The sequence below is a fragment of the Fukomys damarensis genome, unplaced genomic scaffold, assembly GCF_012274545.1.
Source record: "Fukomys damarensis isolate Sample0158 unplaced genomic scaffold, DMR_v1.0_HiC HiC_scaffold_4, whole genome shotgun sequence".
In the NCBI taxonomy this organism is placed as follows: domain Eukaryota; kingdom Metazoa; phylum Chordata; class Mammalia; order Rodentia; family Bathyergidae; genus Fukomys; species Fukomys damarensis.
In genome coordinates, this window is record NW_022900916.1 from 52,990,087 (window position 1) to 53,014,753 (window position 24,667).

At 33.6% G+C, this 24,667-nt stretch overlaps 1 protein-coding gene across 1 annotated transcript in view; it reads left to right on the forward strand.

Annotated features, from left to right (window-relative positions):
• Positions 1-24,667, forward strand: part of Vwde (von Willebrand factor D and EGF domains) — a 46,284-nt gene that overhangs the window by 8,248 nt on the left and 13,369 nt on the right. Inside the window, exons 4-15 of the mRNA XM_033758240.1 lie at positions 1,646-1,893; positions 2,403-2,492; positions 4,274-4,418; positions 6,420-6,637; positions 6,865-6,938; positions 9,017-9,287; positions 11,285-11,493; positions 11,630-12,594; positions 14,548-14,684; positions 17,179-17,334; positions 17,587-17,691; positions 21,825-21,939. Of these exons, the coding sequence (XP_033614131.1) occupies positions 1,646-1,893; positions 2,403-2,492; positions 4,274-4,418; positions 6,420-6,637; positions 6,865-6,938; positions 9,017-9,287; positions 11,285-11,493; positions 11,630-12,594; positions 14,548-14,684; positions 17,179-17,334; positions 17,587-17,691; positions 21,825-21,939 (2,733 nt within the window). The remainder of the gene's footprint in view (positions 1-1,645; positions 1,894-2,402; positions 2,493-4,273; positions 4,419-6,419; positions 6,638-6,864; positions 6,939-9,016; positions 9,288-11,284; positions 11,494-11,629; positions 12,595-14,547; positions 14,685-17,178; positions 17,335-17,586; positions 17,692-21,824; positions 21,940-24,667) is intronic.

Sequence of the window (24,667 nt, forward strand, 5' to 3'; positions counted from 1 at the left end):
GTTCAGCTAGTTATTTATGTTCTGTGGCTTTAAATGTTGGATTATACTAATAATAGACAATGCTACCACCTGACAGATATAAAAATAAAAAATAATGTTATCATGCCTTAAGAAATGTTCCTGGAGTTAGCCAAAATACAGAAAACTAAGGAAAAGTATGAATATTGTTAGGATTTTTCATGACAAAATTTGGTAATTTATCTCAACATTCTTAACAATCTACATTTATCTGTACCTATATTTGTACTTCCAAAATTGTATTTTAGAGAACTGTTCAAGAAAATATGCAAGCACAGTTATTTATAAAAACATTTCTCAATAATGTGAAAAAGAACTCTAAATATATAATAACTGTTGACTGATTAAGTATTTCTTTTTTCTTTTTTTTCTTTTTATTGAGTTTACTGGTACATTCTAGGTATACAGTACAGTTACATTCATTACTAGGATCTTGAACCCTTTACCCCATCCTCCCCTCCCCATTTACAAACACTTTATTTTCATTTTCTCATATTTTTTCTTTTCCCTTATTCCCTTTCCCCTACCCTTCCCACTTTCTCTACAGCTTTAGCCCTTTTCTTCCTATTTCACATTGTTAATTATCTCATTAGGATCTTGTGTACTATTACAGTTTATTCACACCAGAGAAACTATTAGGTATTTACACATGTGTGACTTATTTATTTCACTTAGGAGTATATCCACTTTCCTATTAATGATTCTGATAAGTAAATAATAACTCAGAATTTAGCAAAAAGCATTAAAATGTAGGAGTACCTTTGGTAACGTCAGTAGACGTGGGTTCATTATTGTCGTGTAAGAAATTAGATTATGCAGTACAATTCTATTCTGTTTTCTGGGAAGATGGCTTTTGTACAAAATAAAATAAACAAAAATAAACACCAAAGATGTTGTTTGTATTTAAAATTTTTCTCTTTTCAATTGTATTTTTCAAAATAGGCAGAAATTGATATTAATCTCTTTTAGGTTAATGTGGAGGTTAAGTGAGCTTTTAGAAACTCACATGCTATATTTACATTTCTTTTTAACTCTGAGCATTTGCAAAATAAAATCTGAGGCTCTGAAATGTCTCCAAAGATTTTTGTTTTGTTTTAGCCTCCGAAAATTGAGCAGAATGTTATTGTTTAAAACTTGACAGTTTGTTTCACTGTCAGTATAATAATCCCCAGAATGAATATCTTTTCTTGGCTGAAGTTCAGTTCTAAGAATAAATTATAAAAGTAAAAGAGAGTCATGTGCTTTTGTATTACAGTGGCTTTTATCTTCATAACTAGAAATATTGTACAGAACTTGAATTTCGTCTCTTCAATCTTTTAAAAAAGATAATTGCCTAAAAAACAGTAAATTACTATGATTTTCATGAAACAGATTTCTTCAGAGGCAGACAACTGGCATCAATAGAGGCTTGATGAACTAGACTGCTCGGCTACCAAACAATACATATATGTAGATCAAACAGGAATGTGTTATTTTGTTGACTGCTAGAAAATAATCATTTTTTCTGCACTCATTTCATTTTTTCCTTAAGAGAAATACCAGTTATAATCTTTGCATACTTTTTTCATAAACCAGTCATCATTCTTCAAGATCTTCGATTTATAAATTATGTATTTTCTCTTACTAGGTCAGCCTTTGGCCCGACTGCCGCCACCACCTCCTGGAAGGCCAGAGGTTGTGGTGGAATTGATTGAGTCCAGGCTTTTCTGTAGATGTGCATTTGATGTTTCCCCAACCAACAACTCGGTGGGATTTCTTGTATCTTGGTCTAGGCTTTCTTCTCAAGAAATCAAAGAAGAGCTAAAACAAGAGACCACAGTTCAGGCATTCTCTCTTTTAGAACTTGATGGCATAAATCTCAGACTTGGAGACAGGGTATGTTAAAAAATTGGATTATAAGTTATTTTTATAAATGTAGTGTTTAGCAAACAGAATATAAAGCACTAATGTTTTCCTCCAAATAAATTGTGCTAATTCTAGTGATAATTACATGGGTCAATAATATACTCTGACTATATGAACATCTCCTTTGAGAAATTTGCTGACTGTTATTGATTAATTTTTATAACAAAATGTCTTTTTCAGGTTTTAAAATGAAATCCTTATACTTTGGAAACAATATTTTACTTTTTTCATTGATAATATAGCTTTTATCTACTTTCAAATACGTATTAAATAAAAATCTATCTCCCCTTAATTTATATTAAAGTTAAAATAAGTAATGTTTTATAATGACATTTTTGAAAATTTTCAGGCAAATATTTCAATTATTTAGTTCTTTTATCCCTTGGTAGTGTCTACTATTTAAATTAAGTATTTAAAGATAATCATTTATGATTTTTTCCATAATTTTATTGCTAAACATTTGTTAACTGTATTCATAGATATTCTGTAGTGCTTCTGTCTTTCTCTTGGAGAAACCACATATACAAAGTTTAACCAGTGAAAGCAGAGAATTTTTTGCAGGCATTAAGGTAAGTAGCAGTGGGGAGGGATCAGAAATATTACTCTCCTGAAACTGTTTCCCAAACTGTACTCTGTCCATGATGGGCCTGGATTTTTCAAAAACTGAATCAGAAAATTGCAACTCAGGAATCTGTATTTTTGAAGAACAATCCTAATAATTCTAATGCACAGCAAAGTTTGAGAACCCCTGTTAAAGAACTCAAATTGGGGTATAGAGACGCTCCTTGTTTTACAATAAGGTTACTTTCTAGTAAACTCATCAAAAGTTACAAATAGTGTCAGCCACAAATGCACTTAATGCACCTAATTTACCTAATACTATTATAGCTTTGAAATGTAGGACACTATAGAGTGTAGTTCGCTTATTCTTGTGATCAATGATGGCTCACTGGGAGCAGTGGTTCCCTGCCCTGGCCAACATCAGGGGAGAGTATGGTATGGAGTATAATATCTCTGACCTAGGAGAAGCTCAAACTTCAGAAGTCAAAGTATAGTTTCTAACGAATACTGAGTATTGCTTTTGCATCATCAATAAAATAGAAAATTCAGAATTCATACCATCATTAAAAAAAGAACTTGTGTTTTATTTTGTTTTTTTTAAATAACAAAAAAATGCAAAAGCTCTTGTCCCCTAATTCATTCCGTCATGTAATTAAAAGTTAGCTTATCTATATTTACTTATTTTGTATTTTTAATGAGAAATACCAAGCCAGGAAATAGAGATCTGACTGAATTTAACGCGCCTCAGAGATCTGGGCTGTATGAATTGCATTGTAGCACTTAGGGTCCAACAGTTAATGAGCAGTTGTAACAAGTGAGCAGAGGTGATAGGGAATCAGAAGTGATGGAGGTGTGTGGCAGTGCAGTGCACCTGGGAGGTCTTATTCACAGAACTGGAGCTCAACTTGGACTCATTCATATTTCATATGGGGACGAGACTCAGGACCAAGGTAAAACCTATTTCTAGATAAAGTCTGTGCGTATGCAGGGGGATCAGGAAACGAAGACTGGACTACACTGCTGGAATAGCAATCCAAAAGTTAAGGCGAAGCAGAGCTCAGGCCCTGGGAACGTAGGAACCTTTTCATCTTCATTGCTAAGCACTCAGCAGACAATATCAAGGGCCAGTCATCAGCCCCCAGAAACTGTTTCTAATTAAGCTAACAGAGAGAATAGCCACTCCTAAGAAACATCTGTTTCAAGAGCTAGCCAAAACTTGGTAGCATAGTACATTAAAAAAAAAAAAAAATCCCTGCTCCCAGAACAAATTGGCTGGTGAACTGGAAGGGGGACAGTCCAAAGCAATACTTAGTGGGTCTAACTGTGCAAAGCAGAGTCTCAGAAATAAATTTTACAAGTGACAACAGTACTTGGATTTATGTTCTAAAACAATCACATTTCTAATTAAGATGATGAGTATAAGTTCTCAAAATAGCCAGACTCTTCTATTGCTTCCCACTAACAAGTAGAAGAATGCAGGAATCTGTATTTCCCCATAACCACCACATAACTAGAATCCCTAAGGCAGGCTGGACCTTGCCCAAAATGTTTGGGGAACAAAACTGTGTCTAAATCCAGAGCAGTGTAGTGGCTCAAAGCAAATTTACATGCTGCTTATATATTTATTTGGTTTAGTTTTAATTTGCTTTGTTTAGTTGAACATTTTGCTTAAGTTATTACCAGTTCATTTAGCACAAGATGAGCTGCTGAGAAAATGTGATTTCAAAATTACATTGTAGCAATCAATTCTATTTTAACATAAGTGCTCTTCTATATTTTCTTACATCAGTTACAACCCGAATTGAGCTCTATATCAGAAGATGGGAAAGAACACCAGCTGAGGATAGAGAGCACAGTTCCTATTGTTTGTTCTGAGTTTAGTAAATTTGATGAGGAATGCAAAATCTCATTAAAACTGAAAACTGTTGATCAAGGTAATACACTAAATTCATTTAATTTTATTATTAGATTTTTGAATGGAAACATACTTTTTCTTAATAAAATAGATTATGAAGGGTACTCATATATTAAACTATGCTGTGTGTTTATATCATTATAGCTCAATCATATTAATAGTACTAACTCAAATTGATGCCTATCAAAAAGCAATTTATATTTATTTTTCCTGAGCTCAAAGCATGTTTTTAAAAACCTGAACAACCTCCTTTTCGTGGTCTTATTTCTGCTCTCCTCCTTTTTTTCCTCTTATACCTGTTTATCATCTCCCTTCCCTTTATCTTCTGACTTATTTTTCTCTTTGTCTTGTTTTTAGAGGGACACACTGCTCTTTAAGATTTTTCCAAATCATCCTCAATGAAAGTATGAGAAATTATGTTAAAAGCTCATTTATGAAATGGATCTTATAATGCTTTCTTCACACTTTGTTTCCTAATGTAAGCTCATGTTGGGAACCTTTTGTCGTACAATTTTTCTATTTACACTACTACCTTTATAGAGTTGTGATGCATGGCCAAATGTAAACCGTTGTTGCAGCCATATAGAAAACACGAAAATCTTTGCAATGGGCAAGATAGAATATAAGGGGACAAGTCACATATAGCAGTGGTTGGTTGCCTGAGTTCTTTACACTCTTTTTTTTTTTTTTTTTTTTTTTTTTTTTTTTTTTTTTTTACTCCGGTCTTTGCACTTGCAAAGCAGGTGCTGGAACCCCTGAGCTAAATCCCAAAACCTTTCAGGGACTATTTCTAAGTCAGAAATATTCCACATTCACCTTAGGGAGAAACAGGTGCTGGAACCCCTGAGCTAAATCCCAAAACCTTTCATGGACTATTTCTAAGTCAGAAATATTCCACATTCACCTTAGGGAGAATTTAAGACGTTGAATGTTTTCATTAATTTATATGTGTATGAGAGAAGAGTATATTTCTAGGAAAAGTGTGTAGCTGGAAACAGTTTTTAAGGAATTTTGAATCTAGTTCAATGTGCCCACATCTGACCATTATAATTTTGTACCTTAAAATCTTCATGGAACAAAAGAAGATAGAAAGTTTTAAATTTCTTTCTCCCTGTTTGTTTCTCAGAAGGCCTTTGCAGTCACCAATAGTTGAGGAAAACAGACATCCTTTACGTCCAGTTTTTGGAGAATCTGTTCTTTTTGTTTAGTTACACACATTTCAAAATTTCTTCATTTTGTATCACCTTTTCCTTTCCAAATTCATTTTCTTAATCTTTGCTCCATAACTGAGGTAGCATCTTGAGGTTTTGAATATGTTCAAACATTTGGAAAGTGAAAGGAGATAGTTGATAGTTTACTGCTAGACTGAGGGTCACCTTATTTATTTTGTATTTTCAATTTTTAAGATGATGAAATCTATATATATAATTAAATGCATTGCTGCTGTCAAGCAATGGATGGAACAGAAATACATGTCCTAAAAGACATTAAAGAAGTATTTGAGCCTAATCCCAATTATTACCAGAAAAAAGTCAAATTATGTTTCTTAATATTTTGAATTAGGTTTTTTATAGAAACAAGGCCAACTTTTAGTTACTGATTTTTTATCTTGTTAAATATAAAATATTTTAACACGTAATATTTGTATATATTTATAGAGTACATTGTGATCTTCAATACATGTATGCAATATGTATTGATCAAATCAAGTACTTAACATTTTTATCTCTATCATTATTTTGTGTTATTTATTGCTTTTGAATTTTATTTAGCTATATTTGGATTTTAACTTTATTAAAAATAGTAATATGTATATATATATGTATATGCGAATACATTTATGTTAAGATCAGGGGTAGATTCTTTGTTTTAATTTGGACAAAAATTGAAACAATGTTTTTGAAGAAAGAATTTAGGATAATTTCTTAGTTCAATGTTTGATGTTACTAAAGCTATTACATGTTTTGCTTAGGATATATACCCATAGGACAATTTTCATCATATTTTTTCATGTAAACAGGTAATGAACATTTTGGCTTAAATTTGGCCCTGTCTTCCTGTCATGTGGACCTTCGCCAGACCTCACCCTGTGCCAATGGAACCTGTAGTTATGCTTTTGTGAACTACACTGCTGTATCAGACTTTTCCTCAGATGGGGACAGAGTCACAGACATCATAGTGCAACCGATAGTTAATGAGGATTTCCTGTGGAACGGCTACATTCCAGACAGCGTCCAGGTTGAAAAATTAGAAAATGATTTTTATAATTTAAGCTTTAACAGATACTTATTTTGTATCATTAGATCATCAGTTTTTATCTAAGATTATTTGATATTATTTTACTGTTTAAATGATTCATTTTTCAAAACAATGATAAAACCAGAATTCATTATAATTGTCAAGCTATTTAGTATCCCTAAATGATAACTGATGGTTGTATTTACCAGTGTATTTGTATTTTTAAGGTCAGAGTTAAGGATATCCCAACTGCTTACTGTTACTCATTTACTGACCCACATATAATAACCTTTGATGGCAGGTAAGTTTATCTTTTAGTAGTTTTTGTTTGTTTCTTTCCAATGTTGTTTTGCTTTAAACAGCATAGGGTTTTATCATTTCTTAGTTCTAGTCACTGACAGATTAGAAAGAACAGCATGTATCTCTGTCACTGGTTTGTTTCAAGGCACTAGTCTACTTATGTACATATTTTTTGCCTTAGATCTAGTTCTTAGTAAAACTATGTAATGCTTATGAGCCTGAATTTGTAGAAGTAAAGATTATGAAAAATGCAGACAATTGTTTTTGCTTGGCAATTGTTTATTTTTCAAAAATGCTTAAGTTATTTGCAGTAAAAATATTTACTGTGCTGCATTTCTACATAATAATAAAATAATCTTTAAAGTTTAGGCAAGATGATTAAACTAACACATTAGGTTATTTTAAAAACTAATCATTGCTAATTCATGATGAGTTCTCAGGGAGAAAACTATTATAACCATCACGAGTGTCTAGATATTTGCCTCTGGAATTAAAGAATAGTTGGCAAAAATGTCCAAAAAGTATCTAAACTATCCTCTTATTAATATCTGCATTGTAAGAGTTAAGCTCAATGATGGTGTCCTAGAGGAATACATAATACTTAGTTGTCCTATAGGAAAATGATACCTCATTTTGAGTGAAAATTTAATTCATAATGCAATATATAATTTATTGTAATGTCATCATTGTTGATAAAATTATTCAATATGGTGAATACATATAGAAACCCTCTAATAAAAATGACCCTCTACAGATGTGAGCAAGTATTGAAAAGTTGTAATTGAAGACTTAGACATTTTGGTGGGGGCTGGGCCTACTGGCACATGCTTGAAATCACAGCACTTGAGATGCAGAGGCAGGAATATTATCAGGAGTTCAAGGCCAACCTGAACTACACAATCAGACCTGCCTCAAACAAACAAACAAACAAACAGAAAAACAAAATAAAAAAAAGTTTCCGTGGAAAAACTTCAGGAAAGCACAATGATGATGCATTTAATCCAACTTAATCCAACACAATGTATTGTGCCACCTTTTAGATGCTGGGTATATGGCAGTGAACAAAATAGATAAATTCTACCTGCTCCTATGGAACTGACCTTTGAAAAAGTGAAGAGAGATATAAATAAGCAAAATATGTAGTGTCTGAAGCATGCCATGAACAAAGGTTAATCAGGAGTGGGGAAAGGCTGGAAGTAGGGTTTGCAATTTATATTAAAATAGAATGGGGGCTGGGGATTTAGCTCAGCGGTTCGGTGGTCTGACTTGCAAACACAAGGATTGGAGTTCAATCCCTACTACCAAAAAAAAAAAAAAAAAAAAAAAAAAGAATGGAACCAGGCATGGTGGCACACACCTGTAATCCCAGCACTTGCGAGGCAGAAGCAGGAGTATTGCCTTGAGTTTGAGTTTGAAGCCAACCTGGGCTACATAGCAAGCTCAAGGCTAGACTGCACTACAAAGTGAAACCCTGTCTCAAAACAAACAACAAACAAACAAAAAGAATGGATCCAGGCATGGTGGCACATGACTATAATCCTACTGCTCTGGCTGGTTGAAGCAGAAATTCTAGCTCAGTCGCGGTAATTCAACAACGTGGCAAGACTATGTCTAAAGAAAAAAAAAACAAATAAAAATAAGACCGAGTGACATAGCTCAGTGCAAAGGTCCCAGGCTTACTCCCCAGTACCACCCCAAAAGTAAAATAATAACAAACAAACAAATAAAATGGATATAGAAAGTGACCGAGTGAGGGTGACATCTGGCCAAGTACTTGAGGAAGGTGAAGGGGACATGTCCATGCACATTCAGCACACCTGCCTCCCAGGGTATGTGGACGAACAGGAGTGGTGGAAGGGAAGAGTAGTGGGAGAGACTGAGAGATGCTTATCAACATTTATTTTGTCTAGTGCCTACCAATAAATGCTCATGACTCCAACCACTTGGTAATCTAGATTTCTCTAACATCAGAATATACTCAATGCCTATGTCTATATATTTAATACACATTTTTAGCTTGTGACATACTCATAATATTTTGTACCAACTCTTTGTGTAATTGACTTTTGTTAATGATAGGATATATGATAATTTCAAGACTGGAACATTTGTGCTTTATAAGAGTACATCACGTGATTTTGAAATCCATGTACGTCAGTGGGACTGTGGAAGACTTTACTATCCTGTGTCCTGTAACTGTGGGTTTGTTGCCAAAGAAGAAGGTGTTTTAGTTACTTTTGATATGTGCAGTGGTCACTTACACGCATCTCAACCGTATTTATTTGTGAAAAGTCAAGATGTATCCAGCAATATCAAGATAAGTGAATCCTACTTAGGAAGAAAAGTCACAGTATGTATGCTTCTTTAATTTTAAAAATAGTTTTCCTTTTGAGTGAACTTTTATTCATCTCCATTAAATTAGGAGCTACCATTTTTCAATATTAGTGTTTGCAAGAAAATAACGTTTAGATGATCTATGATTTTAAAGTGTTTTTCACTTACCAAACACAAGTAGACACAATATAGTTAAACTGTCAAATCTAAATTGCAGCACTTAACATTTCAATATGAAGGAACTCTGTGGATTATTCACATAACTATTTTTGCCAATGTCTAATAAAAAGTACATTAGACAAATATGACAGAAAGTTACACATTCGGGAACACTTAACCAACTTTCTAAATGAATAGTTTGTTGCTACTTCAGAATTGGTTGGGAGCTAAACAGATAACTACGAAGAGAATAAAAAGTCAAGAAAGCTACCCACGATTCTATATTGATTCATTAATTTTTTAAATAGTAACATTTCATATATGCAAGCTATTTGTAGTTTAAGGTGAGGTTCGTCTTCCTCTCATCTTTCAAAAGGCTAAATTTCAAGTAAATATAATTTAATTTCAAAAGTATTGAAAAGCAGCTGTTATGTTTTTATAACATTTATAATTTTTGAATGTAGCATTGTAGATTTGAATTCGACCATCAAAAACAAAATGCAAATCAATAACTGGGAAAATATTTGCTACATATAAATTATATAATCAATATATAAAATTCTCATACTCTCATACTAATGTATAATCAGCACTCCAATTATAAAGAGCAAATAAAATAAAACAGTTCACAAAGAATACTGATAAATATGTCAAAATACATAATCAACAAAATATGAATATATTGACCTCATTAATAATCAACTAAATAAATACAGATCAAACATCTTTCACATAATTTTGGAAAGAGGAGAGAAAGAAAGTCTTTCTGGAGGCCATATGAATTATATATAATCTTAATTCATTTATGTATGTCATTTTAACAAAAAAGTTTAGTTCTGCAAGTTTATTTTAATAAAATAATTTAGGATGTACAAAACTCCCATGATAATTTATTGTATATCTACTCGTGAGAGGGGAATGGTGCAATTAATCTGTGATCAATTAGATTTAACTAAAACTCTAAACATACTTGGTGTAGAAAACATTGCAGTCATGAAAATGATGGAGTAGCACTGTACTTGTAGACAAGCAGAGATATTTGTGTAATATACAAGAAGGGTTTGAAGAATTTGCAATAAAATTAGCTGTCTTAAGGGGGATTGTAAGTTTTGTTTCCATTTTTTGTAATGCTTCATTTTCTGCAATGAACACAAAACCATTCTTATAAAAAGAAAAAATATTAAAGAGAAATATGAATTATAGAAGAAAGCACAGGAGGTATAACTTCATTGACTTTTAAAGGGGATAGTTCTTACACATACACATCCAGGGAGCTGATCTGGGACAGATGACACTCTCACAGTACAGAGAGGTAGCTCATGGTTGGATGGTACAAGCTATTAGAGTCATGCAATAAACTCTTTTCGGTCCAATTCCTAGGCAACCTCTGGTTATAACTTGGCTTCTGATTTGATGTGCCTACCTACAGTAAAGGATACTCATATATACACCTCTGGAATTATATTTAATCTGTGTAAATAAATTACTTGGTAGTTAAGTGCCATGTTAAGTGATTACCATAAGAAACATGATTTGGTAAGCTTTATTTTAAAATTTGTAACTTTTATTATATAAATCACATTTTAGTTTAAATTACTTGAAAGAGTTGCAAATAATATCTCTCAATAAAAATTAATATAGGGCTCAAATTTCAAATTGGCAAACACAAAAATCTATTACTTTGAAATGCAGCATTAACAAAAGTTGTCATCTAAAAAAATCAGTATTTTCCTTGCTGGATGGATGGAATAACTCAGTGTGATTTCTTACTTCTTAAATAAAATTTCTTTTCTTGACCCATACTGAATATTGATTCAACATCTATTTTTTCTCTCTTGATTACTTCTGTTTCAGATATGGTTTTCTTCTGGAGCATTTATCCGTGCTGACCTCAGTGAATGGGGCATGAGTCTAACAGTCAGAGCCCCTAGTTTAGATTACCAAAACACTTTGGGCCTTTGTGGTACCTTTGATGAAAACCCAGAAAATGATTTCCATGACAGAAATGGGATCAAAATTGATCAAAATTTTAATAATTTTTTTGCTTTTATTAATGAATGGAGGTAAGAAATAAACACTTTTATTTGTGATTGCATTAATAAAACTTAAATGAGTGGTAATTCCATGCTTTTTAAAAATACATGATTGGGGAATAAATATTCTTTTTCAAATAATTCTTTCCTGTTTTCCACCGAGAAGAATTTTGCCAGGGAAAAGCATGTTTGACACAATGCCGATTTCTCTGACATTGCCTACAAAACCATCCTACTGTAGCTGCTCACTGGAGACTGCCTCAAAGTATCGATTTTCTAATCATCTGGACAGTGTTTCTCAATCAGAAACTGTTTCAGGTTGCAAAGACTTCAAACACATGAGATTCTCTTCTTTGATACCAGAACTAGATGTCACCTCAGAGTATATTAATTCTGAAATTCTTGTCAAAGGAATAAGAAAGCATACATCTGAAGAAGAAAATAATTTGATTTTCTTACTGCAAGAAAAAAAACATATAAACCTAACCAAACTGGACTTAAATTTACAGCATCCCAAGAATGAAAAGCAAAATGCATCAAACTATTTGGACAGTGAGAAGCAAACACAGGACGAGGCTGGCCACAGCCACGAAACAAGGTGGCATCAACGGAAGAGGTGGAAACGCCAAAACGTTAAGGACTATCCTCCTTTGTCTGCTTTCCAAAGTCTCAGCCAAACCAACCTTGAAGAGTTTACTTACTTTTTCCCTGAAGACCATGCTGAAGATGTCCACCAAGAATTAGTCCCTTCATGGCCCACACCCTCTGGTCTTACTGAGCACAGCACCTTGGCTCTCTGTGAGCAGACTCTAGCCAACTCTAGCATTGGAGAGCTCTGCCTTGCCTTTCTTGGCAAGAGACTAAACAGTGTTATCGATATGTGTGTTAAGGATGTTCTGTTGAAAGATGATATTAGCTGGGCCAAAGCAAGTTTGGCCCTTTTGGAAAACGAATGTGAAAGGAGGGTTTTGGAAGAGGGAGCATATGACAGAGGAAAATATGGCAAGTCAATTGAAGACATTCTCCTGGTATTAAAATGCCCCAATTTATGCAGTGGCCATGGAGAGTGTATGGAGTGGGGCTGTGCATGCTTCCCGGGCTTTAGCTCCTATGACTGCAGTGATGTGTACGGTAAGTAAAATCTGTTTCGCTTTGATATTGTGTGTGACATGGGATTATGTCATATAAGACAGTTTGAAAAACGTCTTAGCTTTGTGCAGTAACAGTATCATAGCCAATGAGGTTTATCTACAGTGTGATAATTGCTAATTGAAAATGTCTTTCCTTTTTGCCTTTAGTACCTTAAAATTTACTAAGATTATCTAGGGAAACCCAAATTATTTTGATTAATGCATTAATAATTTCCAAAAGGTATTCCATCAGCCAAAGCTGAAGTCTTAGTAATGGGCAGAAAGGTACACCATTTTTTTAAAACATTGGTTTGGTTCTTTTATCCAGTAAACAATTAATTATTGATTTCCCTCCACAACCTTTTCCGTCTATGACTTCTTCTATCTTAGCAAAAGCAAACTTCATTTCTCCAATTGTTCAAGTTTGATATTTGAAGTCAGTTTTAACTTTTCATAATTTATTTGGCACCTCAATATTAACTCATTAGTGCCAAGTTCAGCTCTAGCTTCAAAGCATTTCATCTATTCCCTTGCTCTAAGCCACCATTATCTCTAATTTGGATCATCACAGATTTTCCCAAAGCTTATTTTCCATGCAGACGCAGTCAAAATGAGCTCTTTGCAATGTGAGTCAGATCATGTTGCTTGCTCCTCTTCTTAAATCCTCTGGAATGGCTTTCTGCCTTTGATGAGTAAAAGCCTTAATCCTTACATGGCTTAGAAGATCCTAGCTAATCCGAGGCTCCCTTCACTGTGAATCCATCTATCATTCTCCCTCTAGTTCGCTGCTTCCAGCCACGCTGAATGCTTGCTGCCGTTCTAGGCCTATTCCTTCCCTAGGACCTTTGCTCTTAGCTCAGCCTCTCCGGAGCCCTTTCTTCTACCACAGGTCTCTTCACCTCTGTACTCACATGTGATATTGCACGAATGCCCTTCCACAGCCATTCAAAATAACAGCCCCAGAGTTTTTATCTCCCTTCCTATAGCTAATGTGATCTTTTTCCATATTCCTGGAAACGCTGATACATTTCTTATTTTTCATTTGTTTATTTTTGTATGCTAGGCTGTAAGTTACATGAAGGGAGGGAGTGGTTTGTTCTTTACTATATTCCCTTTAATAACATTATATTCAAATAAGCTGCTAAATAATTGTTAAATATATGAAGGAATAAACTTATACATGAGGATTTTCATAAGTTTAGGGCTGTCAATGCATGACTTATGATTTTGTTTGAACTCCATTGCTAGTATAGTTCTATTCAGTTCAGTTTCACCAGAAGTCAGGCAAAGATATCATTATTTTATAAACTGCATATATTTATGTTGACAACCAAGACTCACAGATAGAGATAATGTATGCTCTTACCACGTCCAGGTACAAAATAAAAATCACATGACGGTCAGTTAACTCTGATTGTTATACGAAATTTTTCTCCTCTAATTGAATAGTACACATAAAAATATGGTAGCATGTAGTATAGTAATAACACACAAAAATGTCTATAACACTAGAACAGCATTTTTGAATTTTGCACATTTTTCTAAAACTTAAGTATTTAAAAATATTAATATATTGCACTATTTTATTATAAAAGTATGTTTATCATCACCCATTTATATGCTCTAAACTAAAATGGCACAGTCAAAACCTAATGCATTATAATAGTTATTTCTTAATACTTGTCCTTAGTAGACAAAAAAATTATTAAAACATTAATGAAATTTGTATATGTAAGCATGGGTAATAGCTATAATGACATTGTTATTAATACAGCGTTATGATCACACTTCTTTTATACCAGATTACTCTTAACATTTAATGTCATAATTCCTAGGATATACGATACTTTGAAATATTACTTCACATTACTTTTAATTTAGAACTTGAAAATAATTATGTAACTCTTTCCTGAAATTAAAAAATGTCCTCTTTGTCACAATTTTTTTCCCAAAGACAACCCTCCTGCAATCACAGAGCTTGAGAATGCTGGCTTCTGTGATGTTCAAAAATATAATTGTGTGATGGTGAAAGTTTTTGGTCAAGGTTTCAAAGAATCACCTTCCATTACATGTGAAGTTACTAAACTGAAGGTATGTTAATTACAGACTTTATGACAGATTGCTTAAAACAGTTGAATTAATGTTATTCAGATTAATTTTATCTTGGATTAGTTTGGTCTATCAATTAGCAACATGATTACAAAGAATGCTATATCCACAGAGAGTAAACAGGAAAAAAATGGATCAGTTTCTTAAACTTAAAAGCTTCCCTGTTTATAAACCTTATTATTTTACCTAAGTGAACTTGATATAAGGAGACATCCATATTTCTTGAAATGCAAAAACACGAAGAATAAAGATGGTTTTCGGCTGAGACATACGGCATGAACTATAGGATACAGGAACATGAATATTTTTCCTTTTACAAAACAAAAAATGAGGAAGAGTGTTCATCCTTTGTATTTACTTTACTGTGGTCTTCAGAAGGGAAAATACCCCTCCCCCATTTGCCTTTTACTTTCTTGGGACCACAGAAGCACAAATGATCATTTAGTTTAAACAATAGTATATCAAATCATATCTGTTTTGGGGGTCATTTTTTGTATAATCATCTTTCTTTTCTTTATTTAAGTAGAATTTTTGTTTCCAGGGAACCCCTTTGAATAAAAAAAAAGAATTTATGTGGGTAAGCTTAAACTGAAAATATAAAATCATATTTTAGCATTCTTATAGTTAAATTGATGAAAACAAATGTAATTCTGAGATTGAGAATTTACAGTAGGAAATAATTTTGCATGGTTTTAATCACTTAGGTACAGTGAGTATGGATATATATATATATATATATATACTATTTCACATTACTTTTAATTTAGAACTTGAAAATAATTATGTAACTCTTTCCTGAAATTAAAAAATGTCCTCTAAGATAGATAGATAGATTGGATAGAGCCTCTCTAAATAATCTATAGGATAATTTAATCACAATGAAATAATGTGACATAATAGAAAGATGTATAATTTCAGAATAATTCCAGAGAGTAGGTATTCTTTTAGTCTTGACAGAATAAATTATATGATATCACACTACAATTAAATGATTTACCAGGAACCATTTTATAGGTTTATATTTTCTAAGAAAGTGCATTTTGTATTGACACTTTATTTACTCTTATACTTTTCTCTTCCAAACATCTGATAAAAAGTAAAATCTGAAATTATCTAACACACTATAGAGAACTTTATGGGAAGACAGAAATATGTTAAACTGCCAAAACTAAGATTAGAAGGCATATTGAGGATAGTGTTACCTTGGTTTATGATCTTTATTTTATGATTTGGGGGAACATGACTGCATTTGTGTTTGTGTGGGGAAGAAGGCCATGGTTTTGTTTGTCACCAGATGCAGAGTTTGTGAACAAAAGCAAACTTTTACCAAATGCTTTTGCTTATTATTGTTTGTTTGTTATGAACCAAGGTATTACTGTATTTATTTTATATTGTGCTGAAGTTAAGACAGTCCCTGCTATCCCCAGTGTTCTCCAGAACCTGGTTTTGGCTTTTTTACCGTTAGCTCACTTCGACTCAAGCCTGTATAATTTGGCAATATTCTAAGATCTCTACTCTTCTAGCTTTGAACCTGCAGAAAGCCTTGCACTTCATTTGTGTATGGAATGTACTTTCTTTCCCCCTAAGCTCATGTTTTCTTCTATCTTCCTTGTTATGTATTCAGTTAACATGAGTTGACTTCTCACTTTTTGTTGGAATGTCAATTTCCTTTGAATATTGTTTCTCTTTAAAATCTAGCTTCTAAAAAACTAGAGTGTGTGAAGCCCTTCATAACTTTCCATTGTATGAAGTAATACTGTAAAACATTTATTTTGAGGAAATTTGAGACTTGCAGAAAATTTGCAAAAATAATACAAAGAGTTTCCACTGAGTTTTCACCCAGCTTCTTCTAATATGGACACTTTACACATCCATAAAACAAGAACTAAGACCACACAATGTTCACATCAATGCCATGCTATGAAATAATACACAGACCTGGTTCAAATTCTGCCAGTCATCCAAATAATGTTCCTTTTTCTGACTCTGGGACCAATCTAAAATTTTATATTGCATTGTATTGTCCTGTTTTTTTAATCTTCAAATTGGGCCAGTGCTCAGACTTTCTTTGTCTTTCATGAACTTATCGATATTAAAGAGCACTAGCCAGATATTTTATAGAATCCTTCTTTGTTCTGAATAGATTGAGGTTATGCTATTCTTATTGCTATTCTTGTATTTCTTCTTGCTCCCAAAGCCCTTGCACAATGATCCATTATATATGGCCAAAATGGGTTACTTCTTCGATTTGAATATTCAGGAAATGCATGATTTGTTAGAAGCAGTTGATATCAAATTAAGTTACATACTCTTTCGATTATTGTGAATCAAATTCACTGTCAATATGACTTTTATTTCTCTATTTCATTTATATTAGGTATGTATACAAAAATTTAGATTTATATATTTATGTAACTCACTAGCAAAATATTTCCATAATTTGCAGAAAGTAATTATGTTCTCATTATGCTTACAGTATAATGGCAGTCACTGGGTGCATGGAGAACCCATCTATGCATGGGCAGTTTTTCAAAATAACAGAACTGTTGCTTGTCAGCTGCCCTCTAGTGTCCAGCAGTCTGACAGCCCAGGTCGGATAGGTGCGAAGCCAGTTGCAAAGTGGCAATTAAAGGTAAAGTAATGAAAGATATATTTATGAAAAAAAGTAAATATCTGTATATCAAATTTCATAATGAATATATGAGGCTGTATTTAGAACTGTCTGTGCTACTGTAGTGAATGTTTGCAATACAGAATAGTGATGCTCTTTCTGGGAAACAGGTACAGCTATAATACATATTTGATCATTTTTAACCTTTTTACCCCCTATCCATTAGAGAAACCATGTGATATTTAACTTTTTGTACCTGAATTATTCTTACAGATATCTAATGATGGTTATAAATTCAGTAATCCCAAAACAATGATTATATACGATGGTGCTTGTCAAGACTGTGGTCTCTATGAAAATGATTCATGTACTGTAAAAGTATGTATCTTTCCATTTATTTTTATACTTACATCATAGATATTTTCATTTCCTATGCTGTTGACATATTAACTGTAGCTCTTCAGCTTCATATCAGAAATAAAAATAGGAAAGCTTTCCTTAGATTTATATAATATTAACTGAAATTTTTACTCTTCCTATAACTTATTGAAATGGCAAAGAAAAAGCTCTGCCTTTAACATTTGAAGTGGCAGATGGTTCATTCCAAAAAAACTAAGAGAGAGAGTTCAGACAGGTTTTTATTTCTTTAGTCCTATATATACTGCGTCATTCAGTAGTAATAAGTATTTTCCAATAAGATATCTCTTTGTGGTTACTTAGTGCATTCATCACTTTTCCGTTTATAGGACAAAAATACCCAACACCTGTGACATAAAGGAGAAGAGGTTTATTTTTGGGTCACAATTTCAGTGGATTTGGTGCATGGTTAGATGGCTACAAGGCACAAATGGCATGACAGAATGCCATGGTGGAGGAAAGACGTTCACCACACTTTGGACAGGAAGCAGAGAGAAGGCAGGAGCCAGGGCCAAGAAGACATCCCTGTAGGTCACGCCCCCAGTGGTCTGAATCTTGCCAGGCCCTACCTCTAAACAGCACAGACCGCTATAAGTTCATTAGTGGACAAATCCATTGATGACTTTAGTGCTCCATGACCCACTCAGCTCCAAAAGCCCCACCTCTGAATATAAGACCTTTGGTGCACATTTTATATATAAATTATATTTTATATATAAATTAAATGACTTTGGCCTCCAAAAGGCTCAGTTCTATCTCATCATACAAAATGCATTTCTTTTTTTTCCCCCATTAAGTTTATTGGTACATTTAAAGCAAACAATACAGTTACATTTATCACTGGCATGGTGTACCTTTACATATGTCTTTGTTTTTATTTTTCCCCATACTCCTGCCCTCTCTTCACCCCCTTCCCCACTTACAAAGACTTTGCTTCCATTTTTTCCTTTTTTCACATTCTTTCTTTTCTCTTACAAAATGCATTTCTAAGGGCCATTAAAGTTTTAAGACTTCAACTGTTGCTGAAAAGTCCAAGTCCAAAGTCTCCTTTGAGAATCAGAGGAAACTTGGCTGTGAACCTTTGTAAAAATAAAAAAGAAAGTTAAATACTTGTTATACACAATGGCACAGGGTAAAATTTCCTATTCAAAATGTAGAAATGAAGATATAGAAAGGAATTAGAGAAAAACAAGACTGAAATCCACCTGGAAAAACATGAAATCCTGTAGCTTCATGTCCAGCGCTGGCATTGGTTGTGATGAGGTGTGAGTTCCAAAAGGCTTGTGAAGCCCCTCTGTCTTGTTCTTCCAGTCGCTGCCCTTATGGCTTCTCTGTTGGGCTGGTTCCACTGACTGCTGGCATCTTTCCTCAGCAGGCATTCCATGTTCCTAGCATCTCCAGCTTCTTTTGTTACCACTGTGCCTTTGGCTTTACTCTCACAGCTTTACACGCTGCCCCCTAGTGGGCTGCTGCTCAGGACTGTGACCTTTTCAAACATTTTTGTCGGGTCTCCTAGGCCTTCTTATGAAATCTGAGTGGAAGCTTGTGACCCCATAACTCTCGTATTCTACATGCCTAAATAACCAGCACCACATGAATTACTCCAAGGTCAGCTACCAGCTTAGGGAGTAGTTGGGCTACCTTGGACCATGGCTGCAGCAGCCTTTGAATGTCTAAATGGCTGAATGATGCATATCCCTAAGTGTATCTGAAAGAGCAGGCATCTCAATTATCTTCTACAATGAAAGATTTATCGCTTTGTACTTTTGAGCCTGCAATAGGTAGGTTTTTCTGATTTCCGAGTTGCTCTCAAGGAATCTTCCTTCTTATCACTGAACAAAATACTTCACTTATTTTTAGTAATATTTTTCAGTAACCATGCTCTGCTTTGCCACAAACTTGCAGGTCTTTAATGGCAAAACTGCAGACTTTTTCAAATAATTTGTCTCTGCTCCTTGCTTCTGATTTCCAGTGTAGATATGGCTACAAGCAACCAGCAGTACCCATGCCACAGACTGAACATTAGGCCGCTTTGAAAGTTTCTCTGCCAGATCAATTTGTTCATCTTGTTTAATCACTGTCTCCTGAAAAGTCTCAGGACATGGGCAAAATATAGACACATTTTCTGCCAGATCCTGACACACCTGACCATTTGAAGCTTCCTGAGTTTGATTTTTACCATCCCCATTCCTGTCAATCATTCTACGTTCTATCCAATAGTGCACACCAAGGATTACTGAAAACACTCTAGAACTTCTCTAAACTGTATCTCCAAGTTTTTTAAAACTCTCTCTGTAAGCCAGTTCAGAAGGGTTCTGAACTACAAGGTCAAGTACAGTTACAGCAGTGACCTCAGTTCTGTTACCGATTTTCTGTATTAGTTACTTTACTGTCACTGAGACAATGTACTCAACACCTGCATGTTGAAGGACACATTTATTATGGCTCACAGCTTTGGCGGATTCAGTCCATGTTCTCCTGGCTCTAAAGCAGAAATGATGTGACAAAATGATATCAAGGAGAATAGCTGTTTACCATCTGGTGGTCAGGAAGCTGAAAAAGAAGAGAGAAGCTGGGAACAGAGATACATCCTTCTAGGTCATGTGCCCAGTAACCCACCTCTTCTGAGTAGGTCCCATCACCAAACTCCACAGTCACCTATGAAATAAACAATAGATTAATCCATTGATGAATATATTGTCCCCATGATCTAATTACCTCTAAAATCCACTCCACTGAATTTGAGACTTTTGGGGAATATTTTTCATCTAAACCATAACATCTAGTCCTTTTTAAAGCAAATGACATGCACCTGAGTACAGTTTGTAAAATGCGTAAAGCTAGCACTTTTACAGTTTTCTGACAACTGAACTCTTTGGATCTTGTAAATGTCCACTACTGTCTACAGATCAATAGCACATTTTAAGCATAATTCTTTTAGACACATCCTCTTCTCTATACCAAGTCTACTGGGCTTATTCACAGAGCTTTCTCACATGTGAATTACTAATTTAACAGATATTATAGATCTAATATAATGCTTAAACACTAAGGAGTATACAAATAAAACACATGGAAGTGAGATTTAAAAGTGTTGTATTTTTCTAAATTTTAAATCTTGTTTTTCTTGACTTTAGTTGCCTTATGTCAATAAAAAAATTTGGTTCTTGAGAAATTGATTTTATTTTTCTACAAACAGTTCACTTCTACATGCTCCTAAATGTTTTAGAAATGTTTTATTGACGGTTGTCTTATTCTCTTGGGACTGTTTTCATTTGTGTACAGTATTATAGGTGATATAAAAGGAGATTTTGTAAAGTGAGCAAAGGTTATAGTTCTCAAATAACCTCTGGTCTTCTTCCCAAGTTAGAATGATTGCTACATTTAATGTTCATCCCGTATGCGTCAACGTCTTCTTCAACTTTTGAAATGATATTTATTGTCAAGTGTGGATAACTATGCAATGAATCTTGTCTAGCTTGCTGCCTTCACAGAAAATAATGCGCTATGAGAGAAAAGGAAGTTAACTACAAATTAACATGAGTTTGAAGATGTGCAGGGAGAAAGTGTCAATTTTAATTTTTTATGTTTTGTTTATTTTTTAGTTTTTGTTTTCATTTTTTCTGAGTTGGGGTCTCACTGTGTTGTGTTGCCCAGGAAAGCATTGAACTCAAGATTCTCCTGCCTTAGCTGTTCCAGAATTTGGAATAATAAGCATGTGCCACCACATCCAATATCAATTACCTTTTAATGAAGTGTTCCTTGTACAAGTTTAGCAATAAAAAAGACAAAAAGGAAATGAGAGCTTTTCCTCTTCTTATTTATGAGCCATAAGCTATAATTTGCTGCAGAGATACAACTTACATGAACATTTTTATTCCTCTGAATTGATCAATTCCATGGCTATTTACACATACAGAAAATAATTTCTTGTCTAACTTACATTTCTAATGTTTCATTTACAATATTCCTTTAAAAATTATATACATTCATTATAATCATGAATATATAAGCTGCATTTATGTACACTTTTTGTATATTCTAACAATAGCTTATCTTTATTGATTTTTTCTTTTTCAAAATTTCTCTGTTAGGAAAATAGTTGCCTGATCAATGGAGTCTGCTATTCTGAAGGGGATAAAAATGTTACCAATCCTTGTTTGATTTGTAGACCCAAAATCTCAAAATTTACTTGGTCCTATTTAGAAAGTAAGTTCTTTTTATTTACCCAAATATTTCCTCTGAAAAATGATTTTTTAAACTGAGAGCTATATAAATATGTTTAAAATGGATGAACCCTATATTAATTTAGCATCTCTGCTAACTGCATAATTTACTTTACAGCAAAGAAATGGAAAATGGAAAATATTATTTTATAGATATTCATGCCTAGTATAATATGTTGCTCAACAACAGGCTGCGTATACAATGTTGGATTCATAAGACTGTATCACTTAGTAAGGTCTTAGCTGTTTTAGTTTATTTAAGTATGTGCTATGATGACATATGTGCCTAACAACACATTTCTCAGAACTTATCTTCATCATTGTGACCCATAACTATATATGATTTTATGATCATACTACACTAGACTATGAAATGTTATTTTAATATTTGTTAAGGAAAGCAAATGTGAATTACTAATGGAAGACATGAGGTTGCTTAGTTCAGTTACACACAATTTCCTATTCCTAGCCTTGCTTCTAGTGAGTTTTATGGCAGGACATTTAATCATTTATGCTGCAAGGAAAATGGATTTGTCATTTGTTAAAGTGTCTGGACTCAATCTATAAATTGCCTTCCTTACACTACCATTCTGTGATACTATGAGTATAGTATTGGGTACAGATAATTTTAAGACTCTTTGTTCCACACAAACAGTGCTCTAAAATGCAGTCACATACCATATAACTTTCCTAAATACAGAATGTGATCAATTATTTTTAGACACAATACAGGACATATTCATGGCCCATGTAATTTTGTCTAAGAGAGTAATGAAACCTACATTTATACAGTGCTTTCTGATACTATTATACATGAAAATATATGTGCATATTTCATCATTGTGTTAGATTATTTGTCAGATGATTCACTGCTTAAGCACAAGATACGTGGAATATTGTTGGAGGACAGTGGCAATTTGAGGAAAAATTTAGTGCAAGAGAAAAGGAAAATACAAGAAAATACAACGTAACTTCTGAATTGGTTCTTTAGTGTCTTGTGATATGGCTGATTCTCTCTTAGTACTAAGAGGTATAAGCGGTCTTGAAATGTCATGTTCTTAAGTCCTCATACTGAAGATGAGGAAATTAATATGAATAAATTAAGCTGCTTGTTAGGATATGCAGGGACAGAATGGGAACCTAGACTATAGTCTCTTGGCTCAGTGCTTCCTGAATGCAGGCAGTGTCTATGACAATGGAATTCTTCATTAGCCAGTGGGCAAGAAAGGCAGATATTTCTAAAATATAATACAAAATAAAACGATGTGTTAAATTGTTTCATAAAGCATAAAGGGAATTCTAGTTCCTGACACAGCTACTTTACTAGTACGTGAGCTCAGGCACTAGATGGACTTCGGAGGAGCAGGAGATTGGCATTTCCTGATGGCAGCCAGCTCTACAATGGGGAGGCTGATCCTTTAAAGAAAGTTCAGGGGGGGTCAAATGAGAGTCCATCACAGTGAGAAAAGGAGAGATCAATCAAAACAGAGATGTGCAGAAGAAGAAAGCAAGAGGGAAGGAGGGAGGAAGTCGTTGTCAATGAGAGCCAACCAAACACTTGCAGACTTGGCAGATGTACTAGAGGTTTGAAATATTTCTGTGACTGTCCACCGAAGCTCGAAGGTAAGTTCTGTTTCCTCATAAACTAGAGTAAAATATGAATAGATTAGAGAGGGAAGTTCCCTGGAACATTTATCTACAGATCACTCAAGCAATTATGTGGTCCTAAAGATTGTGATACATATTTTTAAATAATCTGTTAGCCAAGCAAATATGCTATTTATATCTTCAGGTTTTCAATTTTTTTATAATTGCTTATTTATACTTTTTCAATTTTGCCCATTTTTTGTAACAATAATAGCAAACAGGAACCACAAATTGCAGTTTTACAAACATGTGCACCTGTACCTAGTAGGTAAAATGTATTGAAATGTATTCTTGTTGTGATATAATACAGAAAAATAAGGAAATTATATAAGCAGAAATATAAAACATCACTTGAGAGAAATTTTATTGATAATTCACTAAGTAAAAAAGTATCATGGTATAAATTAGAGTTGAAGGGCTAGGGATGTAGCCCCATGTTAGAACTCCTGCCTAGCAATTTTAAAACCATGGATTCAGTCCTCATACCACATACAAATACATATATAATACATATAACACACCCACATACACATAATGCAAACAACACACACATATACACATGTACAATAGAGTTTAAATAAAACGCTACCATGTGCACTAACTCATTATTTAACCTAAAATACCTAATTCCAATATATGTATGACTCCACTTCTGACAACCTTTAATGTCCTAAGTCTTAAAACTCTCATGAATATTTTGTTATGTAGGTATAAATACTAAATATCTACCTGTTGAGCTGATATTTTTCTTGAAAATTAGATTGAAATGAGTATTTTAGTATTTGGACTTGCAAATGTAGGAAATGACTCTTTTCTAATCTATTGTAGACAGCATTTGAATGAATTTAAATATTGATTGCTTCATGGATTTTGAAATAATAAGAGCAGCTATCCACAAATGGTATGAATTTAATCATCCAAATAAGTTGTTAAGCATTTCAAAGACCACCACTTCATCTCAAAATATTTTATTTAGAAAAGATTGGCTTTCCTAACACATTTTTAAAATTTCGCAATTTTTTACAGGTAATGCAATCACTGAACAGAACAAACAGTCCTTAAAC